This window comes from Puma concolor, chromosome A2 (genome assembly GCF_028749965.1).
Source record: "Puma concolor isolate L17-30 chromosome A2, mPumCon1.1.hap2, whole genome shotgun sequence".
NCBI classification, from domain to species: Eukaryota; Metazoa; Chordata; class Mammalia; order Carnivora; family Felidae; genus Puma; species Puma concolor.
In genome coordinates, this window is record NC_141668.1 from 1,655,471 (window position 1) to 1,673,430 (window position 17,960).

Here is a 17,960-nt window from a genome sequence, read left to right on the forward strand (position 1 = left end):
ATCATAGCCAAAGAAAATTAAGGAAAATATGCATTTGTACCTGCTCAACAGAATTAGTTGCGAGGAAACAAAATTAAAGCTACAATGAAACTACATCGCCACCAGAATTGCCAAAATTAAAAGGACTAACGATAATGAATGTTGACAAGGAAGTAAGGCCACCGGCCCCCTCCACACACTGCAGGTGTGTGCACTAGAGCGAAGCCTAAGTGTGTGCAGAACCCAGCACGAGTGTAAGTGCACACCTGACATTACACACACCCATAAGTACAGAATGCATCAACTATAGTGTGGAGGAACGCGGAGAAATGCGGACCCAAAGAAGCCAAATCCGGAAAACGGGAACAAACCGGATATGACTCCACTCACACCAAGTTCAGCAGGCAAAACTCACCTACAGTAACAGAGATCAAACAGCAATTATCTTTGGGAGAAGGGATACTGACTGGAAGGGGGCAGGAGGGAGCCTACGGAATGCTGGGAATGTTATGTGATGGGGGTGGGGTGGTCACAAGGGTGCAGCGGACCGCAGACATCCTTCAAGCGGCATCTGCTGTTGACTCCCCACCCATCCCCCAGCCGCCATGTGTTAGCCACCGCCGGCTCCTAAAGGCTACCCTCAGGGTGACTGCCCTCAGCAGAGGGGCCCAGTGCCACACTCCCACCCTCACGCCAAGAGCTGCCTGCAGCCAACGACCAACTCATACGGGAGGGTGACAGAATTCCAGGTCCCTTCACTCAAGAAGGGGGCAGCCCCGTGATGCCAGCCAAGCTCCTGAGTTCCCCGTGGGGCTGAGACAGGCTCCAAGGAAGAAGACCCTTTCCCCTGCCCTCTCCTTCTCCCGCCTCCATTTCACCTGCAGCGAGGTCACTTCCTCAAGCTCTTCTAGGGACATGACCTAAGACACATACATTGGATGTCTAATCTGCACCCCAATCAAAAAGAAAACGGTTCTGCACAGCTAAAAAGCAGGATATGCAGCCTCCCCCAAGACCGTGACTGCTAGATGAGCACTTTCATCGGGCTGAAGCTGTGCTCATAGCTGAGAAGACGGGGTCGGGGCACTGGCAGGGCATGCGGGGGCACTCCTGTCTGTAAGAGAAATCAGGAGCCCCTGCGGAGAAGTGACATGGGTTGTGAGGTGGTGACCTGCCACCAGCTCGCTGTGCATGTACAACCAGCCATGTGCTCTCCACCTCGCCTGTACACCAGATCTGGTCCGGAGTGCTCCAAGTCCTCTTCTACCCTCCTCCATCTCACCTGTAATCTCCATGAATACCCAAGCCACGGAAGGTCACCCCTGCCCACCCTGCCACACGTACACAGTACCCAGCTCTAACACCTAGTCCTGCAGCCAGCTACCCTCAATCAATCATGGTCATGCACAACTCAAAGCCTGAAAATCATCAGCACACTTCTCTACCAACTCCCTACTGGGTTCCCTTCCTCCATCCTAGGAGGCCATCATACACACCCCTAAAGCACAATTTTATTTACATGTTTTTGAAATCTTTTTTAAAGTTTATTTTTAGAGAGAGAGAAAGAGAGCGGGGGGGGGGGGGCGGGGGGGGGAGGGAGAAGGAGGGAGACAGAATCCAAAGCAGCTCCAGGCTCAGAGCTGTCAGCACACAGCCCAACACGGGGCACAAACTCACGAACCACGAGATCATGACCTGAGCCGAAGTCGGATGCTTAACCGACTGAGCCCCCGAGGTGCCCCTCCCAGAGCACAATTTTAAAGGGATGTTCCTACTTGGAGTATGCACTTAGGATTATGTGACAACTCAGCTATTTATTTAAGTGTAACATACAGAATATACTCAACAAACAAAAACAATATGCAAAGCATTTAGAAGACATTTTAGGGGCGTCTGGGTGGCCCCATTGTCAAGCGTCCCACTCTTGCTTTCGGCTCAGGTCATGATCTCATGGTTGGGGAGATCAAGCCCGGTGCTGGGGTCTGTGCTGACAGCGCAGCTGCTTGGGGTTCTCTCTCTCTGACCCTCCCCCGCGCGCTCTCTCTCTCTCTCTCTCTCTCTCCCTCTCTCAAATAAACATTAAAAACTATTTTAAAATAAGTAAATAAAATAAAAAATAAAGTAAAAGACGTTTAAAAAATTCTTCAGGGGCGCCTGGGTGGCGCAGTCGGTTAAGCGTCCGACTTCAGCCAGGTCACGATCTCGCGGTCCGGGAGTTCGAGCCCCCGTCAGGCTCTGGGCTGATGGCTCAGAGCCTGGAGCCTGTTTCCGATTCTGTGTCTCCCTCTCTCTCTGCCCCTCCCCCGTTCATGCTTTGTCTCTCTCTGTCCCAAAAATAAATAAACGTTGAAAAAAAAAAATTTAAAAAAAAAAAAAAAAAAAAAAAAAATTCTTCAGTAAATAATCAACTAATTCGATTCACTTAAACTTTTCAAACACTTCAAGCACGGGGGCCAGATTTTTATTTTGAACCTTTAAAACCTAAGCAGGCAGAAAAGGGACCCATGAACCGGCACAGAGGAGAAATGGTGAAAAACAAGGGAATGAAACAGCACTGGCACCTATCTGTCGGCAGTTCCGCTGAACCAATAGCCGCCGGTCATCAGAGAGGGCAGCAGGATGGCCGGAGCCTGCTCCCCCACACTCTAAACAATTGTAAGAATAATGGTATGACCAACGGTCCCAGAGTGTCCCCGCACTCCTTCCAGAAAGCTGGTGAAGAATAATCCACACAGCCTCGGATCCAAACACGTGGCCGGCGAGGAGTTGCGCCTGGATTTCAGAGGTTGTTGACATTAACAGACACATCCTGGCCACTTCCTACAACAGAAACCACCCCTTAGGTGGTGGATTCTGAAAGCAACCGCTACCAGAAGTCAAGGGTGAGAGTAGCGAGAGCTCATCTTAAACAGAAACATTATGTCCTTTGCCCGAGTTCTGTCACCACCGGGATTCAAAGGGCTGTCCGCCTTCAGCATCCTTGCAGTGTCTGGAACCTAAGGAGCGCAGATCACCGGCGATTCCCGTCTACAAAGCCCTTTTCCTCATCAGACCCGCTTTAGCGCCATCAGAAGCAGGTGGCCGCGCAGCGGGCCGGCCCCGCGGCCCCCCGCCCGCCTCCGGGGGCCCGGATCCCCGACGCAGGCCGCCCGCCCGGGGGGCCCGAGACGCCGCAGACACACAGGCCGCTCTTACCTTCCTACTGGCGCCTCCGAGGGACACCTTGGGCCTCGTTTTGAAATCCCCTTCAAAACTAAACATCTTTACAGCTTATCCCATCTGGGAGGAGCCCCCGACCCTGAGAGCAGCGGGGCGGGCGGGGCGGGCTCCCGCGGGGGAGGGGCCTCTTACGGGGAGGGGTCTCCGAGGGGAGGGGTCTCCCGCGGGGAGGGGTCTCCTGAGAGGAGGGGTCGCCTGCGGGGAGGACTACGCCGCAGCGGGGAGCGACCCCGAGCCCGCCCTGGGGGCTCTGCCCGCCCGGCCTGCCCTCGGGTGGGGGAGGCGGCGACACTGGGGGGGCGGCTCCTCCTCACCTCCCCCCTCATCCACGCCTCCCCACTGCTCCGGCCGAGGCCGAGGGCGCCGGCAGGGCCGCAGACCCCGCACTTGCACCGGGAGCAGCCGCCGGGAGGAAAGATGGCCGCCGGCCGGGGCTGGCGTGCGCGGTCCCGCCTGCGCGCGCGCGCCCGGCGCCGACGCCCTCCACCCCGCGGACCGCCGGCGTGCGCGCGCCCGCTATCGACGCCGCGGCGCTCCCCGGTCCCCGCCAGCGTGCGCGTACCCGCCGCCGACGCCGCGGCGCTCTCCGGAGCCGGGCAGCGTGCGCGCTCCCGTCGCCGGCGCGCTGAAGCGTGGGAAGGTGCCGCCGCGACCTGGCTCTGCGGCCGGGGCGCGTAGGTGAGGGGCGGGGCCGGGGGCGGGGAGGGGCGGTGGGGGCCGGGGCCGCGCGACAGGCGCTGAGGGGTCCCTCGCCGCGAGCACTCCCAGGACAGGTGCGGGGGACCGGTGGGCGCCCGCACCCCGCGGCTGAACTCGGGGGTGGCTTGTGCGCCTTGCCGGGAAGCGGGCTGGTGGCTTTCGGTCTGAGGCCGGACTTGACCGATGTGACACCGAGAGAAACGGCCTCATTAGAATCTTAATGCCCGCGCAGCGTGCACACATTTCAGGTTGTGACCAAGGTCACGCGTGTCCTTCATACGCATACGTGCAAGTACATGTCCCGTACGTGCCGTGTCCACACGTACGTACACATACACCTGTCACATTCGCAAATGTATGTACACATACTTATACGTAAATCGAATCCTATACACACGACTGAAACCGAAAATCTACAAGCCAGTGGTTATCATTACTGTGTGGAATGTGGATCTTTTTTTTTTTTTTTAACACTGGCCACAAAGCACTAACTACGTTTCTCGACACGCTAATGGGCTTCGATAGCAGTTTGAAAAATCCTGCCACACGCGCACACACTGTATCAATGAGGTCACAATATAGTGTGTGTTTTTATTCTAAGTTAGGAGCGTTGAAAGCCACCCGAAGAATGTTCACTCTACCACTTACTGTGATATGTCAAGAGATCCTTGATTCATCAAAAATATTCTTTTACCAAAGTTGAAATTTTACAGACTTTGTAAATAAAACATGCTTTTTTTTTTTTTTGACCTGTCAGAGGAGAAAAATTTAAAAGTATTGGTGATATCAGTATGCACCCTCATTAAGTGTGTCTTCCCAGAGTTCTCAGGTTTGGCCTCAGATAAATTCTTCCAAGGTCTAGACCAAGAGTGAGGAGCAGACAAGCCCAACCGATGTGAACACCAAGCCTGGTTGTCCAGTGTCATCTTCGCTGGGAATTAAGGTGTGTGGCCTCCACCTGCTGGGTGTTTTTCATATTTTCTAGTTGGCTGAGAACGTGGGCACGGAAGAGGGTGCTCTTTAACAAAACCCCGCGTTGCCGTTCCTCATTTGGTCTTACCTTCCACCTACCACCGGCGGCGGGAACACCGCGGTTTGTCAGGTGGCCCATCGTGCGAGCCAACTACTTCGCCTGGTGCTCCGCTGGAGAATTAGTCATCCGCCCCACGCTGGAGGGAAGGAAACACAGCTTAGCAGGATGTGATTCCTCTGAAAGATTTTCAAGGATTTTTAGATTTTTTTTTTTTTTTTAGAGAGAGAAAATCCCAGGCAGGCTCCACACTCTGCGCAGAGCCCAACACAGGGCTCAATCCCACGATGCCGGGATCATGACCTGAGCCAAAATCAAGAGTCAGATGCTCAACACACCGAGCCACCCAGGCACCCCTGAAACATTTCTTAAAAATACTTAAAAAAATTTTTTTTTAATGTTTATTTATTTTTGACAGAGAAAGAGAGCATGAGCGGGGGGGGGGGGGGGGGGGGGGACACAGGATCCACACTAGGCTCCGGGCTCTGAGCTGCCAGCACAGAGCCCGACGCGGGGCTCGAACTCACAGACCACGAGATCATGACCTGAGCCAAAGCTGGATGCTCAACCGACTGAGCCACCCAGGTGCCCCCAAAATACTTTTTAAGTAGAAAATTTCAAGCCTACTGCAGAGTATAAAATGGTGTAATCAGGTCTTGTTACCCATCAGCTAGCTTCAGTGATTGTCACCTTATGGCCACTTGTGTGACTCATGCCCCATCCATTAACCATCCTCCCCATTATTATGAAGCAAACTCCAGACATCATTTCATCTGTAAATATGTCAGTATGTATCTCTTAAAAAGGGGGGGGGGGAGGTAAGACATCGTTATATCATTATCACCCTACAAAAATTAACAATAGTTTTCAAGGATAAACTGGACTGTGAAAGATTCCCCACCGTGTGTGCTGATCCTGAAACCTGACACCTGAGACAACGTGATTCTGGTTCACTTTGTGAATGGTCCTACTTTCTGTTCTAGACTGCACCTCCTCAAGAGCTAAGGAGCCAGTTAGCTCACTTGGGGGCCTAGTGTAGTGCTGTATAATAGGCTCCCAAATATTTGTGCATTAAAATTGATGATCACCAAAAGACAATGGAAAAAGGTAGGTTAAAATCACGTAACTGTTACACAGCTAACGTGCAAAATATTGACAACACCGGATGCTGGCAGGGAGGTGGAGAAGCCCAACCTCCCATATGGAAAGTGTTACAGGCATTCTAGGAAAGAGTTCGGTCGTTGCTTTTTTATTTTATTTATTTGTTTGTTTAATTTTTAAACTTAGAGAGAGTGCAAGTGGGGGACAGTGGCAGAGGGAAAGAGAAAGAAAGAGAGTCTCAAGCAGACTCCATGCCCAGCATGGAGCCCGACCAGGGCTCGATCTCATGACCATGAGATCATGACCTGAGCCAAAATCAAGAGCGGGTCACTCAACCTGCTGAGCCACCCGGGCACCTCGATCATTTCTTTTTAAAAAAAAAAAAAAAAGAAAATGCTTACCGTACACACCCAGCACTTGCCTTCCTGCACATTTATCCCAGGAAATCAAAATTTATGTCCGCATAACATTTATACATAAATGTTCACGGCAGCTTTTTCTGTCAACCAAATCCAGAAACAACTAAAATATCCTCCAAAGGGTGGTGGTCAAACCACGTGTGGCGCGTCTACACCCCGGATGTGACTCAGCAGCGATGAAAGAAGCCACTGACTAACAGGGCACCGGTGCTCTCGGGATGATGCTGGATGGAAAGGCCACTCCCAGAGATCACATGCATAAAGGATGATTCCGTCTGTTTGGCAAAATGACAAAATCGTGGAGCCAGACAGAGACTAGGTTAGTAGTCGTGAGGGTTGGGGATGGAAAGGTGAGGAGGGTGGGACTACACGGGGACAGCAGGAGGGAGTCTCTGTGGTGGCAGATGGGCTCTGTGTCTTGGTCAGTGCTGGTCACATGAATCCACGTGGGATAAGATGACACAGAGCCATGAGCACACAGCACACCAGTGTCAGCAGCCTCTTGGTTTGGCCATTGTCCTGTAATTAGGTAAGATACAAGCATGATGGGAAATTGGGTAAAGGGTGTAGAGGACATCTCTGTACTATTTTTGCGATTTCTTGCGAATCTGTATCTCAAAATAGAATTCTTTTTTTTTTTTAATTTTTTTTAACGTTTATTTATTTTTGAGACCGAGAGAGACAGAGCATGAATGGGGGAGGGTCAGAGAGAGAGGGAGACACAGAATCCGAAGCAGGCTCCAGGCTCCAAGCTGTCAGCACAGAGCCCAACGCGGGGCTCGAACTCACAGACCGTGAGATCATGACCCGAGCTGAAGTCGGACGCTTAACCGACTGAGCCACCCAGGCGCCCCTCAAAATAGAATTCTTAAATACAGCGGAAAACAATAAAACTCTTGAATGACAAACAACGATCAGCGAGGTTTTACGGTGTTTGAAAAAGCCCCGGGCGTTTTATACTCCATCGGAAGATACGTATTCCTCCCAATTTCTGCTTTCTTCTAGTCTCCTCCACATGAATCTAACGTAACATACGTGATATATTTTCAAGCTATTGTTTTTGGAGGCTTATGAGGCCCTTTGCAGTTTTTCTGAAGATCCTAGTGGAAAATCACACGTTGTTTCAGAAGCTCTTCTGCAGCCTGCAGAAGGAGAGAAAGAAAGACCTCCTCCACCAGGAAGCCACTGGGAGCTTTCTCCCCTCGCGCACACTTTCCTGTCTCGATTACCTCACAATTCAAACGTTTGGTGCCCATCGGTTTCCTTTTCATTGTAAGGATTTATTATTTAGAATAGTCACATGTTAGTTATTTAAGAAAATCAAAACAGTGCCAACGTAAGCAGAGGAATAAGTGAAACTTTCCATCTGCCCCACGCTGTCCTGCTCCTACCTCTGAGACACTCCATCTGGCTTAGTTTCCTGTCACTACTCTAACAAACTACCCAAGACTTAGTGGCTTAAACAACACAAATTTATAGGGGTGCCTGGGTGGCTCAGTCGGTTAAGCGTCCGACTTCGGCTCAGGTCACGATCTCGCGGTCCGTGAGTTCCAGCCCCGTGTCGGGCTCTGTGCTGACGGCTCGGAGCCTGAAGCCTGTTTCAGATTCTGTGTCTCCCTCTCTCTCTGCCCCTCCCCCGTTCATGCTCTGTCTCTCTCTGTCTCAAAAATAAATAAACGTTAAAAAAAATTTAAAAAAAAAACAAAACAAAACACAAATTTATTACCTCACCATCCTGGAAGTCAGAAGTCTCGCTGGGCCAAAATCAAAGTGTCTACAGGGCTGGTTCCTTCTGGAGGCTCCAGGGGAGAATCCATTTACCTGCCTTTTCCAGCTCCCAGGGGTGCCCACACCCTTGGCTGGTGCCCCCGTCCAGCAAGCCCATCACCCTGACCTCTGCTCTGTCCTCTCATCTCCTCTGGCTGACCATGCTCCCTCCCTCTCTAAGGACGCCCGTGATTACGCTGGGCCACTCGGATAATCCAGGATACTCACCCCGTCTCGAGATCTCTAACCACACCTGCAAAGTCACTTTTGCCAGGTAAGGTAACATATTCACAGGTTCTTGGGATTAGGACGTGGACACCTTTGCGGGGAGGGCCTTAATCCGTGTGCCACACTGTGTAGCATTGTTCTGTTTTTGAAAGAGATCATATTACCCCCTCAGCCCCCATCAGCTTTGTTTTTGTTTTTGTTTTTTTTGTTTTGGTACCAAAATGCAGCACGGACATCTTCCATGGCAGTACTTAGAAATCTGCCACATCAGTTGTATTGGCTACTTAGGGTTTCGTTGTTTGGATGGACCATAATTTATCAGCTGTCTCCCTACTATTTGATGCCAAGGTCGATGCCATTTTGTTGTTACAGATTCTGCTGCAAGAGCATTCTCACACACAGGGATGAGTTCTTTCTGTGATATGGTGTGGCTGAGTTACAGGTCAGCAGGCTTACGTCCGATAGGGTCAGTTCCTTGCTGTCCCCAGAGGATATCCGCCCTTTCCTTTGGGGTCATCCTGGGGCTGCCGAGCCACATAGATGTTGGCCCCAGAGACTCTGGAATGGGTCCAAGGAGAGCATTCATTAACACCAAAGGCATTGTGCACCCAAGGCAGAAAATTCACTCCTTTCTCCGTTTACCGTTCCAAATAACGTCCAACCACATCGTCCATAGAATTAACCAGAACTCATGCAATGAAGTGATCACATCAAGATTTTCCACTAACAAAATACGAAAAGATTCCAGCAAATAAAACTAGAAAGAAATACACAGAAAATTTTGTTGAGGTGGGGCGCCTGGGTGGCTCAGTTGGTTAAACATCTGACTCTTTTTTTTTTTTTTTTTTTAATTTTTTTTTCAACGTTTTTTATTTATTTTTGGGACAGAGAGAGACAGAGCATGAACGGGGGAGGGGCAGAGAGAGAGGGAGACACAGAATCGGAAACAGGCTCCAGGCTCCGAGCCATCAGCCCAGAGCCTGACGCGGGGCTCGAACTCACGGACCGCGAGATCGTGACCTGGCTGAAGTCGGACGCTTAACCGACTGCGCCACCCAGGCGCCCCAAACATCTGACTCTTGATTTCGGCTCAGGTCATGATCTCCGGGTTCATGAGTTCAAGCCCTGCGTTGGGCTCTGTGCCGACAACGCAGAGCCTACTTGGTATTCTCTCTCTCCCTCTCTCTGCCTCTCCCCAGCTTGCATGAGCATGTGTGGTGCATGCCCTCTCTCTGTCTCTCTCTCTCTCTCTCAAATAAATAAACTAAAAAAAAAGAAAAGAAAATCTTGTTGCAGAAGTAGAGATGGTCAGTAACTTCCCAGATACTGGCAACATTTCTCAGCCTGCATGGTCTCCCCTGGGGTGCTTCCTTAGCTGTTATTCTTTTCTTTTTAAAAAAAAAAATTTAATGTGTATTCACCTTTGAGAGATAGAGAGACAGAGCACAAGCAGGGTTGGTGCGGAGAGAGAGGGGAACACGGGATCCAAAGCAGGTCCCAGACTGTCAGCACAGAGCCCGACGCGGGGCCTGGACTCAGGAACCGTGAGATCACGACCTCAGCTGAAGTCAGAAGCTCAACCGACTGAGCCACCCAGGCTCCCCCTTAGGGATCATTCTTTAACATGTAGATATATATACTCTCTGTGCACATCATGATTTGAATGATAACTTTCTCAGGAAAAGCTTTGTTGTCGTACGTCAGGCTGCTGTAACAGATACCACAGACTGCGTGGCTTCCGAACCACAGAACTTTGTTTCTCGTGGTTCTGGAGGATGGATGCCCAGCCAGTTTGATGTCTGATAAGAACTGCTTCCTGGTTCACGGATGGCACCTTCTCTTGCTCCCCCAAAGCAGGAGGGTGAGGGGCTCTGTGGTGTCCCCTTTCTGAGGGCACTAATCCTATCAATGAGGTTTCAGCTCTCCTGACTTAATCACCCCCAAAGGCACCACCTCTTACCAGCTTCACAGCGAGGGTTAGGATATCAACGTATGAATTGTGCAGGGGGGGCGGGGCAGTCCTGGACATTAATGGCAACAATAAAATGCCCTACATTTGAATATACACTCCCCTTCCATTATATTCTAGGGGAAGTAAAGTCCAAAAGTTAAATTGCTTTGCAAGAGTAAAGCCCAAAGAAATTAAAGTATGCAAAAACTGACAGAAAATGCCCGTGGTTAGCAGCAGAACATGCGTTTTTCTCTGGTGCACGTGGAACATTCTCTGGACAGGCCATTTGCTAGCCATAAACATAATCTTGGTACATTCAGAAGGACAGAAATCATTCAAAATGTGTTCTCTGGCCACAGTGGAATGAAATTAGAAATCCTTAACAGAGAAGGGGCGCCTGGTGGGCTCAGTCAGTTGGGCAGCCAACTTCGGCTCAGGTCATGATCTCGCGGTTCACGGGTTCGAGCCCCACGTCGGGCTCTGTGCTGACAGCTCAGGGCCTGGAGCCTGCTTTGGATTCTATGTCTCCCTCTCTCTCTGCACCTCCCCTGCTTACACTGTCTCTCTCTGTCTCTCAAAAATAAACGTTAAAAAAAGAAATCTTCGACAGGGAAAATTTGGGAAAGCCACATATGTGGAACTTCAACAACACATTCTAAGTGGCTCCTGGCTCAGAGAAGTCAGAAGGGGAACCAGAAGGCCTGTGGAGATGAAAGAAAATCCAGAGTGTGCAGGGGACCACCGCAGGGGTGGATGGCATTGCCCACGCAGGTAGCTTAAGGTTTTAGGTTCGCAAACACAGGCCTCCTCTCTGCCGGCCTTCTGGAATCCGTGCCCGGTGTGCTCAGTTCTCATGGAGACCAGAACTGTGCCCTTTGTCTGCACCTCCGGAGGAATGGGAGTTTGACCTGGGCCCGCTGTCCCTTTCGGAAAGCAGCACTCAGGACACCGGCCTCTTGCAAACGTCACAAATCTGTGGCGGGGCCGGCCTGACTCGGGTGGCCTTTCTCTCCCGTCCCTTGTCTCTCTCCGCCTGAGCCGCGTCTCCCGCACCGGTGTCCCTGAGACTTGGGAGTTTTCGAGTTTGTGCCACAGCGGCCTTGGGTCCTGCTTTGGCCTGTGGCCCGTCGACTAGGGAAGTCTCCGTCTGTCCCACGGTGGATCCACCGGAGATTCTGAGCTGAAGGTACTGGGAGGGCCGCCCTGGGATGGCAGAGTTCCCCCTGGAGGTACCCTGCAGCCTCTGTCCCTCCACACCTAACATGTCCCCGCCTGGAAGTCCCCACCAGGACCCTGGATCACACATGACATCTGCACCTGGGCAAACCCACCATCAGCTGCGATTACCCAGCAAGGCCAAAACTTCGCGTGGCCACGGTGCGCCCGGGTGACGCAGTAGGTTAAGCGTCTGACTCTTGATCTCAGCTCGGGCCTTGATCTCAGGGTCATGAGTTCAAGACCTGCGTTGGGTTCCACGCAGGGAGGGAAGCCTACTTAAACAAACAAATGAATCATAAAAGCAACAACTTCGTGTGGCCCAGGACAGACATCGCTTCCCCTGCTGCAGGAGAGATGGGCACACAGCTGGCACGCGGTCAGCTGCACGGGCCCTGAGCTGAGTGCCATCCTGCTGAAACCTGCGGTCAGCACCGTGCGACGCCACGTGCTCTAGGCATAAAATCACTCCCCAAAGCCCTGGCTCATGCGTCTGGTCATCAGCCGTGACTTTGTACCTTAAACGTAGCGACCAGGAAGTGAATGCACAAGAGGCTGGGGCTGTAGGACCAGAAGCAGGCGGGGGCGCACAGAACGGGAGGCAGGTCCTGTGCCGAACGGGGCGGGAAGCAAAGCTTCTGATTTCATAACTGGGCTCTGCGTTCATCTGCATTTACCTTTCCTTCTCTTTATCAGAAAGCTCTTTAACATTACAGACTATGAATTATTCATGTATTTGTTTCTGCTAAAACCTGGACTGCCCCCAAGGCAAAATGGCCTGTATCTCACACCTTCCAGTTGCCTTGCATAGATGGCAGTGTTCTTCAGTAAAACGTTCGTGTTGTCACTGACGGGTTAAACGATGTGCACAAATATCCAGGCACGCTTTTCGCTTTCAAAGGAAAATATAATTTAACATGTTTTCTTGTAGTAAAGCGTGGTTCAGAAGCTGACTTGGGTCCAGCCCCACCCACTAGGGTCCTGGCCCCGCCCACAGGGGGGCCTGCCCTGACTCGCTTGGGTCCTGGCCCCGCCCACTTTGGGCTCCGTCCCCGCCCATCCGGGGGCCTGCCCCGACTGGCTTGGATCCCAGCCCCCTCCATCCATAGCTGAGTGACTTTGGGTGAGTCCTGTGACTTCATCAACTTCACCAGCCAAGCTGGTGAAAGGCCTCCGGGGCTGACGCTCAGGCCTGGCCCAGATGGCTCTTGAGATCTGTATTTTGGTGATTCGAGTATATTGAACAACCCTGGTTATTGTAGACTATTGTTAGTACTAAATATGTGTACTCCAAGGGCATTTCACTAAATCCGTAGGACAAAAAAGAAAGTTTAACAATAAGCAATATCAAAAGGCCAAGTACTGATAATACGCTGTTAACGTTTTAGTGGTACTATTTTTATGCATCATCATCATCATCATTTTAGTCATTTATAAAGGTTACACAATTCAGAGTGTGTTTGGTAGCCCGTCACCATGTGGGAAACAGGAGGCTGCAACCGTGAATGCTCCAAATTGCCTTGGCCGAGCACCTTGTCCGGGCAAAGCTGAGCAAAAGTATTACATCTCCAAGTGCACTGTGTTTTGGAAAGAAACACAAACTTCTGTTCAAAGTCACCTACAAATAACTAAGTGCCGGAGTGTATAAACACAGCAAAAAGTAAAAGCTATTATTTGTCGAACGTTCAGTCTCCGTCAGGCATTACACCGTGTGCCATGTGGATCCTTCTATGAACGTACTTCTCACAGCAACCCTACGAGGTAAATGCTGTCATCCACGTCTTACACGTGCAGAAGCTGGGGCTTGGAGACTCTAATGGCACGGTTCACAGCTGGTCTGCACACAGCTGGGGTTCAGCTGTATAGTCACCGTGTGACTTCAAAGTCCTGCGTTTTACCCCTAAGATACATTGCTTCATAATCTGCAGTCAGCCAGGGTTTAATTTCTAGCAACATTGATGAGGCTTTGCCTCAGATATTTCCATTAAAATTTTTTGTTTACTCTGGGAAAAAAAATGCTGTAAAACACGCCGATGTTGTAAAGACAATATTGTAAAGAGCACTTCACTTAAGTACTTTCCAATAGTTGAACATCGAGGCAGCCCCTGCTGCCAAAGAATGAAGACATTTCACTTAAAATTACACTGGCGCAAGACCATCAAAGTATCCTTAACATTTTCATTAAATTGAGATACAGATATAGTTAGAGTAGTAAATCTCTTCTGATACAAGGTGTTCATTTAACAGCCAAGGCTCTAAGCAGCAGTGAGCCTGAAGGAAAATCCAGAAACACGCAGGCCTTGTTCAGAGCTCTCCGTGTGCAGCCAGACCCCACAGCAGTCAGCTGTAACTCCAACAAGATCTAAGCAGGTGAGTCCTCCAGCTACCAGAAATGTCTGCAACAGCACGCAATGAGTGTTTGCAAGGGATGGAAAGAACCAGGCTGGGTGTCTGGTCTAGCGGGCTTTATTATTCAGGTGTGGTGAGGCCAACAGACCAGGAGAAAACCGTCAAGTGAAAAGATAGTGTACTAGATCCCAAGAGGAGGGGGCTCAACACGCCATGGGGGCCCCATGAGAAGCACTAAAGCAAATCAAGAGGTGTGGGGCGGGTGGGGGTGAGAGCTCTTACTGTGGTTTCTGCAGGAAGGAGTGGGCGAGGCAGGGTGCGTAGGCTTAGGATCAGCTGGTTTGAGTGACATAGGTGGGCTCTGAGAGGTAGGAGCTGCCCCCAGTTGTTGGGACCTTGCTCTGGGGTGGTTAGGGTAGGTGGGTGGTGGCCCAGGGTGTGAGGGCCCAGTAGAGCAGGTGATAGGGGTATGGGCTCCACACTGGTTGGTTTGCATTTGTGAAATGCGCTCACAGGTGGGCAAGTGTTCACTGTCGATGAGGAGTGGCTAACCCTGGGAGGGCAGTCCTCCAGGGTCACGGGGCCCCGATGTCAAAGTATCAGAACACAGAGGATAAAAGATACGGTTAATACAGAGAACTGAGGCCTCTGGCCAACAACCAGAAGAGGGTGGCATCTTGGAAATGGCCCCTCCAGCCACGGTTGAGCCTTCAGATGAGAACCATCTTGACTGCAAGCTCCTACGAGACCCTGAGGGAGAACCACCAGGCTAAGCCATTCCCACATTTCTGACTCGCAGACACCGAGAGACTAAATGTTCATCGTTTGAAGTCACTAGATGTTGGGGTAATTTGCCAGGCAGCAATACGGCACTGGTACAGATCTGGTCTGTGCAGCGTGAACAAGGCCAGGATTGTGGGTCTGGCACCAGGCAAAGCTGTCAAGCTGGATCCTAGCACTGCCATTTACGGTACTCAGACCCTGATACACAAGCTCTCCAGAGAAGATTCCAGAGCCAATTTCTAGTCAGTTCCAGAGGTTTCCAGATGGAGGTGCTGGTGGGGCTGGAGGCCTGTGTGTCTGTGTCTGCTCTGCTACAAAGACATTCACCTGGTTTGAATTTTCTTAAATGTTTATTCTTGAGAGAGAGAGAGAGAGAGAGAGAGAGAGAGAGAGAGAGAGAGAGAACAAGCAGGGGAGGGGCAGAGAGAGAGGGAGACACAGAATCCGAAGCAGGCTCCAGGCTCTGAGCTGTCAGCACAGAGCCTGACACGGGGCTCGAACTCACGAGCTGTGAGATCATGACCTGAGCCGAAGTCGGACGCTCAACTGACTAAGCCACCCAGGCGCCCCTGGTTTGAAGGCCAGCGACTGAGAAGGGGCCGTGGTGCCCACGGTGCCCTCTCAACCCAGGGGCTAAGTGAGATGTAGCCACACCTCCAGGCCTGCGCAGGGCCCGGGGCCACCTTGGAGTCATGCGGGCACCCAAGGCCTGAAGCCTTTTCTTTCATGGGAGTCATTTTCAGAACTGCCCCACTCCCCCTCCACCCTCACTGGTCACAGCGGGGTCTGACAAAGGAGCAGTGGTGTGTTCGTGAAACCTCATCTGTCACACTCATGAAGCCACCCGAGGTCCCTGTGCCTGGCTGGGAGCAGGCACGCGGAGAGAGAGTGTGACGCGATGGGTTGGACCTACTGTAGCTTTTTAAAGTTCTACAGAAAAGACCACGTGGACAAGTCACGGTCACGGTTCGAACCACGCACCAAGTGCCCACACGCGCTGAGCGCTCAGGTTGCCGCGGGCACTCCGTCACCCCCTCTCTGTCACTGTCTTCTCAGACACTCGAGAGTAGTTGGGGGGTTTCTTCCTGGCTCAGAATCCAGGTGAGGAACAGACATCCCATCGAGCTGCCGTGAATCTTCAGTCCCATTTTATCACAAAGGCCGTTTTGAAAAGACGGATCGGACAGCCGGCCAGAGTGCGGGAGGCCCTTCCAGAACCGCCGCGCGTGCCCGCCCGCGTGGTCTTTCCAGTCGCCTCACCTCCCCCACCCCCGTGCCGGACGCTGTTTGCTCACAAGTTGAGACGTGGCTGCGTGTGCCTCGTGTTGATGTGCTTTCTCCCTTCAAGTAGTGTCAGGGTCTAGAAGAAAAACTGTACCTTTCTCCCGTGATAGTCTGTGTCCAGCACGAGCAGGGAAAGAAGCCGACGGCCGAGTGAAGGAGTCCTTCCTCCGGCCGTGGAAGAAACAGCGCCCGCCTCCGTTCCCCACCCCCCGGAGGCTTTGGGGACCGCGAAGAAAACGCTTTTCATCGTTCAGCTGTGGTTCTGCGCTTCGGGGGAGAAGATGTCCTAGAAGCCCCATTCGAACCTGGCACCTCCCGGTTCCCGGGGCTTCGCCCAGAAAGGTGCCACCGCCGCGACCGGCCTTGCTCCCACTGTGGGGCGGATCCGGCGCGACTTCCCACCCGCTCCCTCTCTGCTCGAGTCAGACCTCCGTGGGGCCACCGGCAGGTGCGCCGTCCATCCCGCGGTTCTCCCCCGTCGGCCCCTCGAGCCCCGTTTTGTGCCTATCCTGGGGCGCGTGAGGTCGTCTGCCACAGAGCCTGGGGACTGTGGGTTCTCCTCAGCGGTGCCCTCTTTCAGGTGCACGGAGCCTCCCCCACCTCTGCATCCCTGAAAAATGTAGGAAATGCTCTTGACCGGTTCACGAAGTAAGCCAGGGTCCTGCTCGAGGGAGCGACACGTTCCCAACCAGCAGACAACCGGACAAGGGATTCTATCAGAAGTTCCTCCTGCCCTGACAACCTCATTTAAAAGCAAGACAAACCTTAGCTACAAGCTATTGAATGTCACAGCACGACGCCTTTCAAGTTTAAGGGAGCCTTTGTATCCTTGTGTTACGAACAGAAGTTAATGCGGACCACTCCGCCTTCCAAAAAATCTCTTCTCTCCTTCAGGACTTTGCCTCCAGGCAGGAGCTGGGGGCTGGCTAGTGGACTAAACCTAACCTGGTTCTGTATTCGTGAGTTTTTCTAACAGTGGTAAAATACCCACAACATGAAATTTACCATTTTAACCATTTTATTTATTTTATTTTTTAAACACTGATTTACTTAAGTGATCTCTGCACCCAACGTGGGGCTCGAACTCAGGACCCCGAGATCAAGGGTTGCTCGCCCTTCCGACTAAGCCAGCCAAGCGTCTTCCCCTTCATTTTAACCATTTTAAAGTGCGCAGTTCTGTGGCATTAAGTACATCCACACTGACGTGGATCACAGCCATCACTACCACACATCTCCAGAACGTTCCATCTTCCTAAACTGAAACTCTGTCCCCGTGAAACACTGACTCCCATCCCCTCCCACCCCCCGGTGCTCCCTCTCTACTCTGCTGCTACAAATCTGACAGCTCCAGGACCTCATGCAAGTGGGATCGTGCAATATTTGTCCTCTGTGACTATTGTATTTCACTCAGCATAACGTCCTCAGGGTTCACCTACGGCGTCACAGGTATCAAGATTTTTTTTTTTTTTTTTAGTTTTGAAAATTTGTTTTAATGTTTATTTCTTAGAGAGAGAGAGACAGAGCATGAGCACAGGAGGGGCAGAGAGAGAGGAAGACACAAAATCTGAAGCAGGCTCCAGGCTCCAAGCTGTCAGCACAGAGCCGGACACAGGGCTCGAACTCCCAAACCTCGAGATCATGACCTGAGCCGAAGTCAGACACCCAACCGACTGGGCCACCCAGGCGCCCTCGGATTTCCTTCGTTTTTAAGGCTGGTCATTTTCCAGCGTATGCATGTATCCCATTTAGTTCATCCACTCTTCTGTTGGTGGACGCTGGGTTGCTTCCCTTTTTAGCCGTTGTGAATTTAGCTCCTCTGCCTTCCGGTTGTTGTACTCGATGCAGTTACGACCGTTGGTGTGCAAGTACGTTTGGTCCCTACTTCCAATTCCTTTGCACATACACCTAGGAGCTGAATACGACTGAACTTTTAAGA

At 51.7% G+C, this 17,960-nt stretch overlaps 1 protein-coding gene and 1 long non-coding RNA gene across 4 annotated transcripts in view; one reads left to right on the forward strand and one right to left on the reverse strand.

The window, feature by feature from the left end:
- UBE3C (ubiquitin protein ligase E3C) overlaps window positions 1-3,648 on the reverse strand; it is a 121,675-nt gene extending 118,027 nt beyond the window's left edge. Inside the window, exon 1 of one of the 2 annotated variants that reach the window (XM_086685378.1) lies at window positions 3,175-3,648. In XM_086685378.1, coding sequence (XP_086541504.1) covers window positions 3,175-3,240 — 66 coding nt within the window. In that variant the 5' untranslated portion in view covers window positions 3,241-3,648. The remainder of the gene's footprint in view (window positions 1-3,174) is intronic. The other variant, XM_025929779.2, reaches the window with a different exon arrangement.
- Window positions 3,649-3,751: 103 nt separating this feature from the next.
- Window positions 3,752-17,040, forward strand: LOC147582911 (uncharacterized). Of its 2 annotated transcripts, XR_015243608.1 has the most exons (6): window positions 3,752-3,876; window positions 4,718-4,840; window positions 6,545-6,766; window positions 6,874-6,976; window positions 13,856-13,978; window positions 14,473-17,040. It is a non-coding gene; the product is annotated as an uncharacterized LOC147582911 (long non-coding RNA). The 2 variants fall into 2 exon arrangements; XR_015243609.1 differs by lacking the exon at window positions 6,874-6,976.
- The last annotated feature ends 920 nt before the right edge of the window (window positions 17,041-17,960 follow it).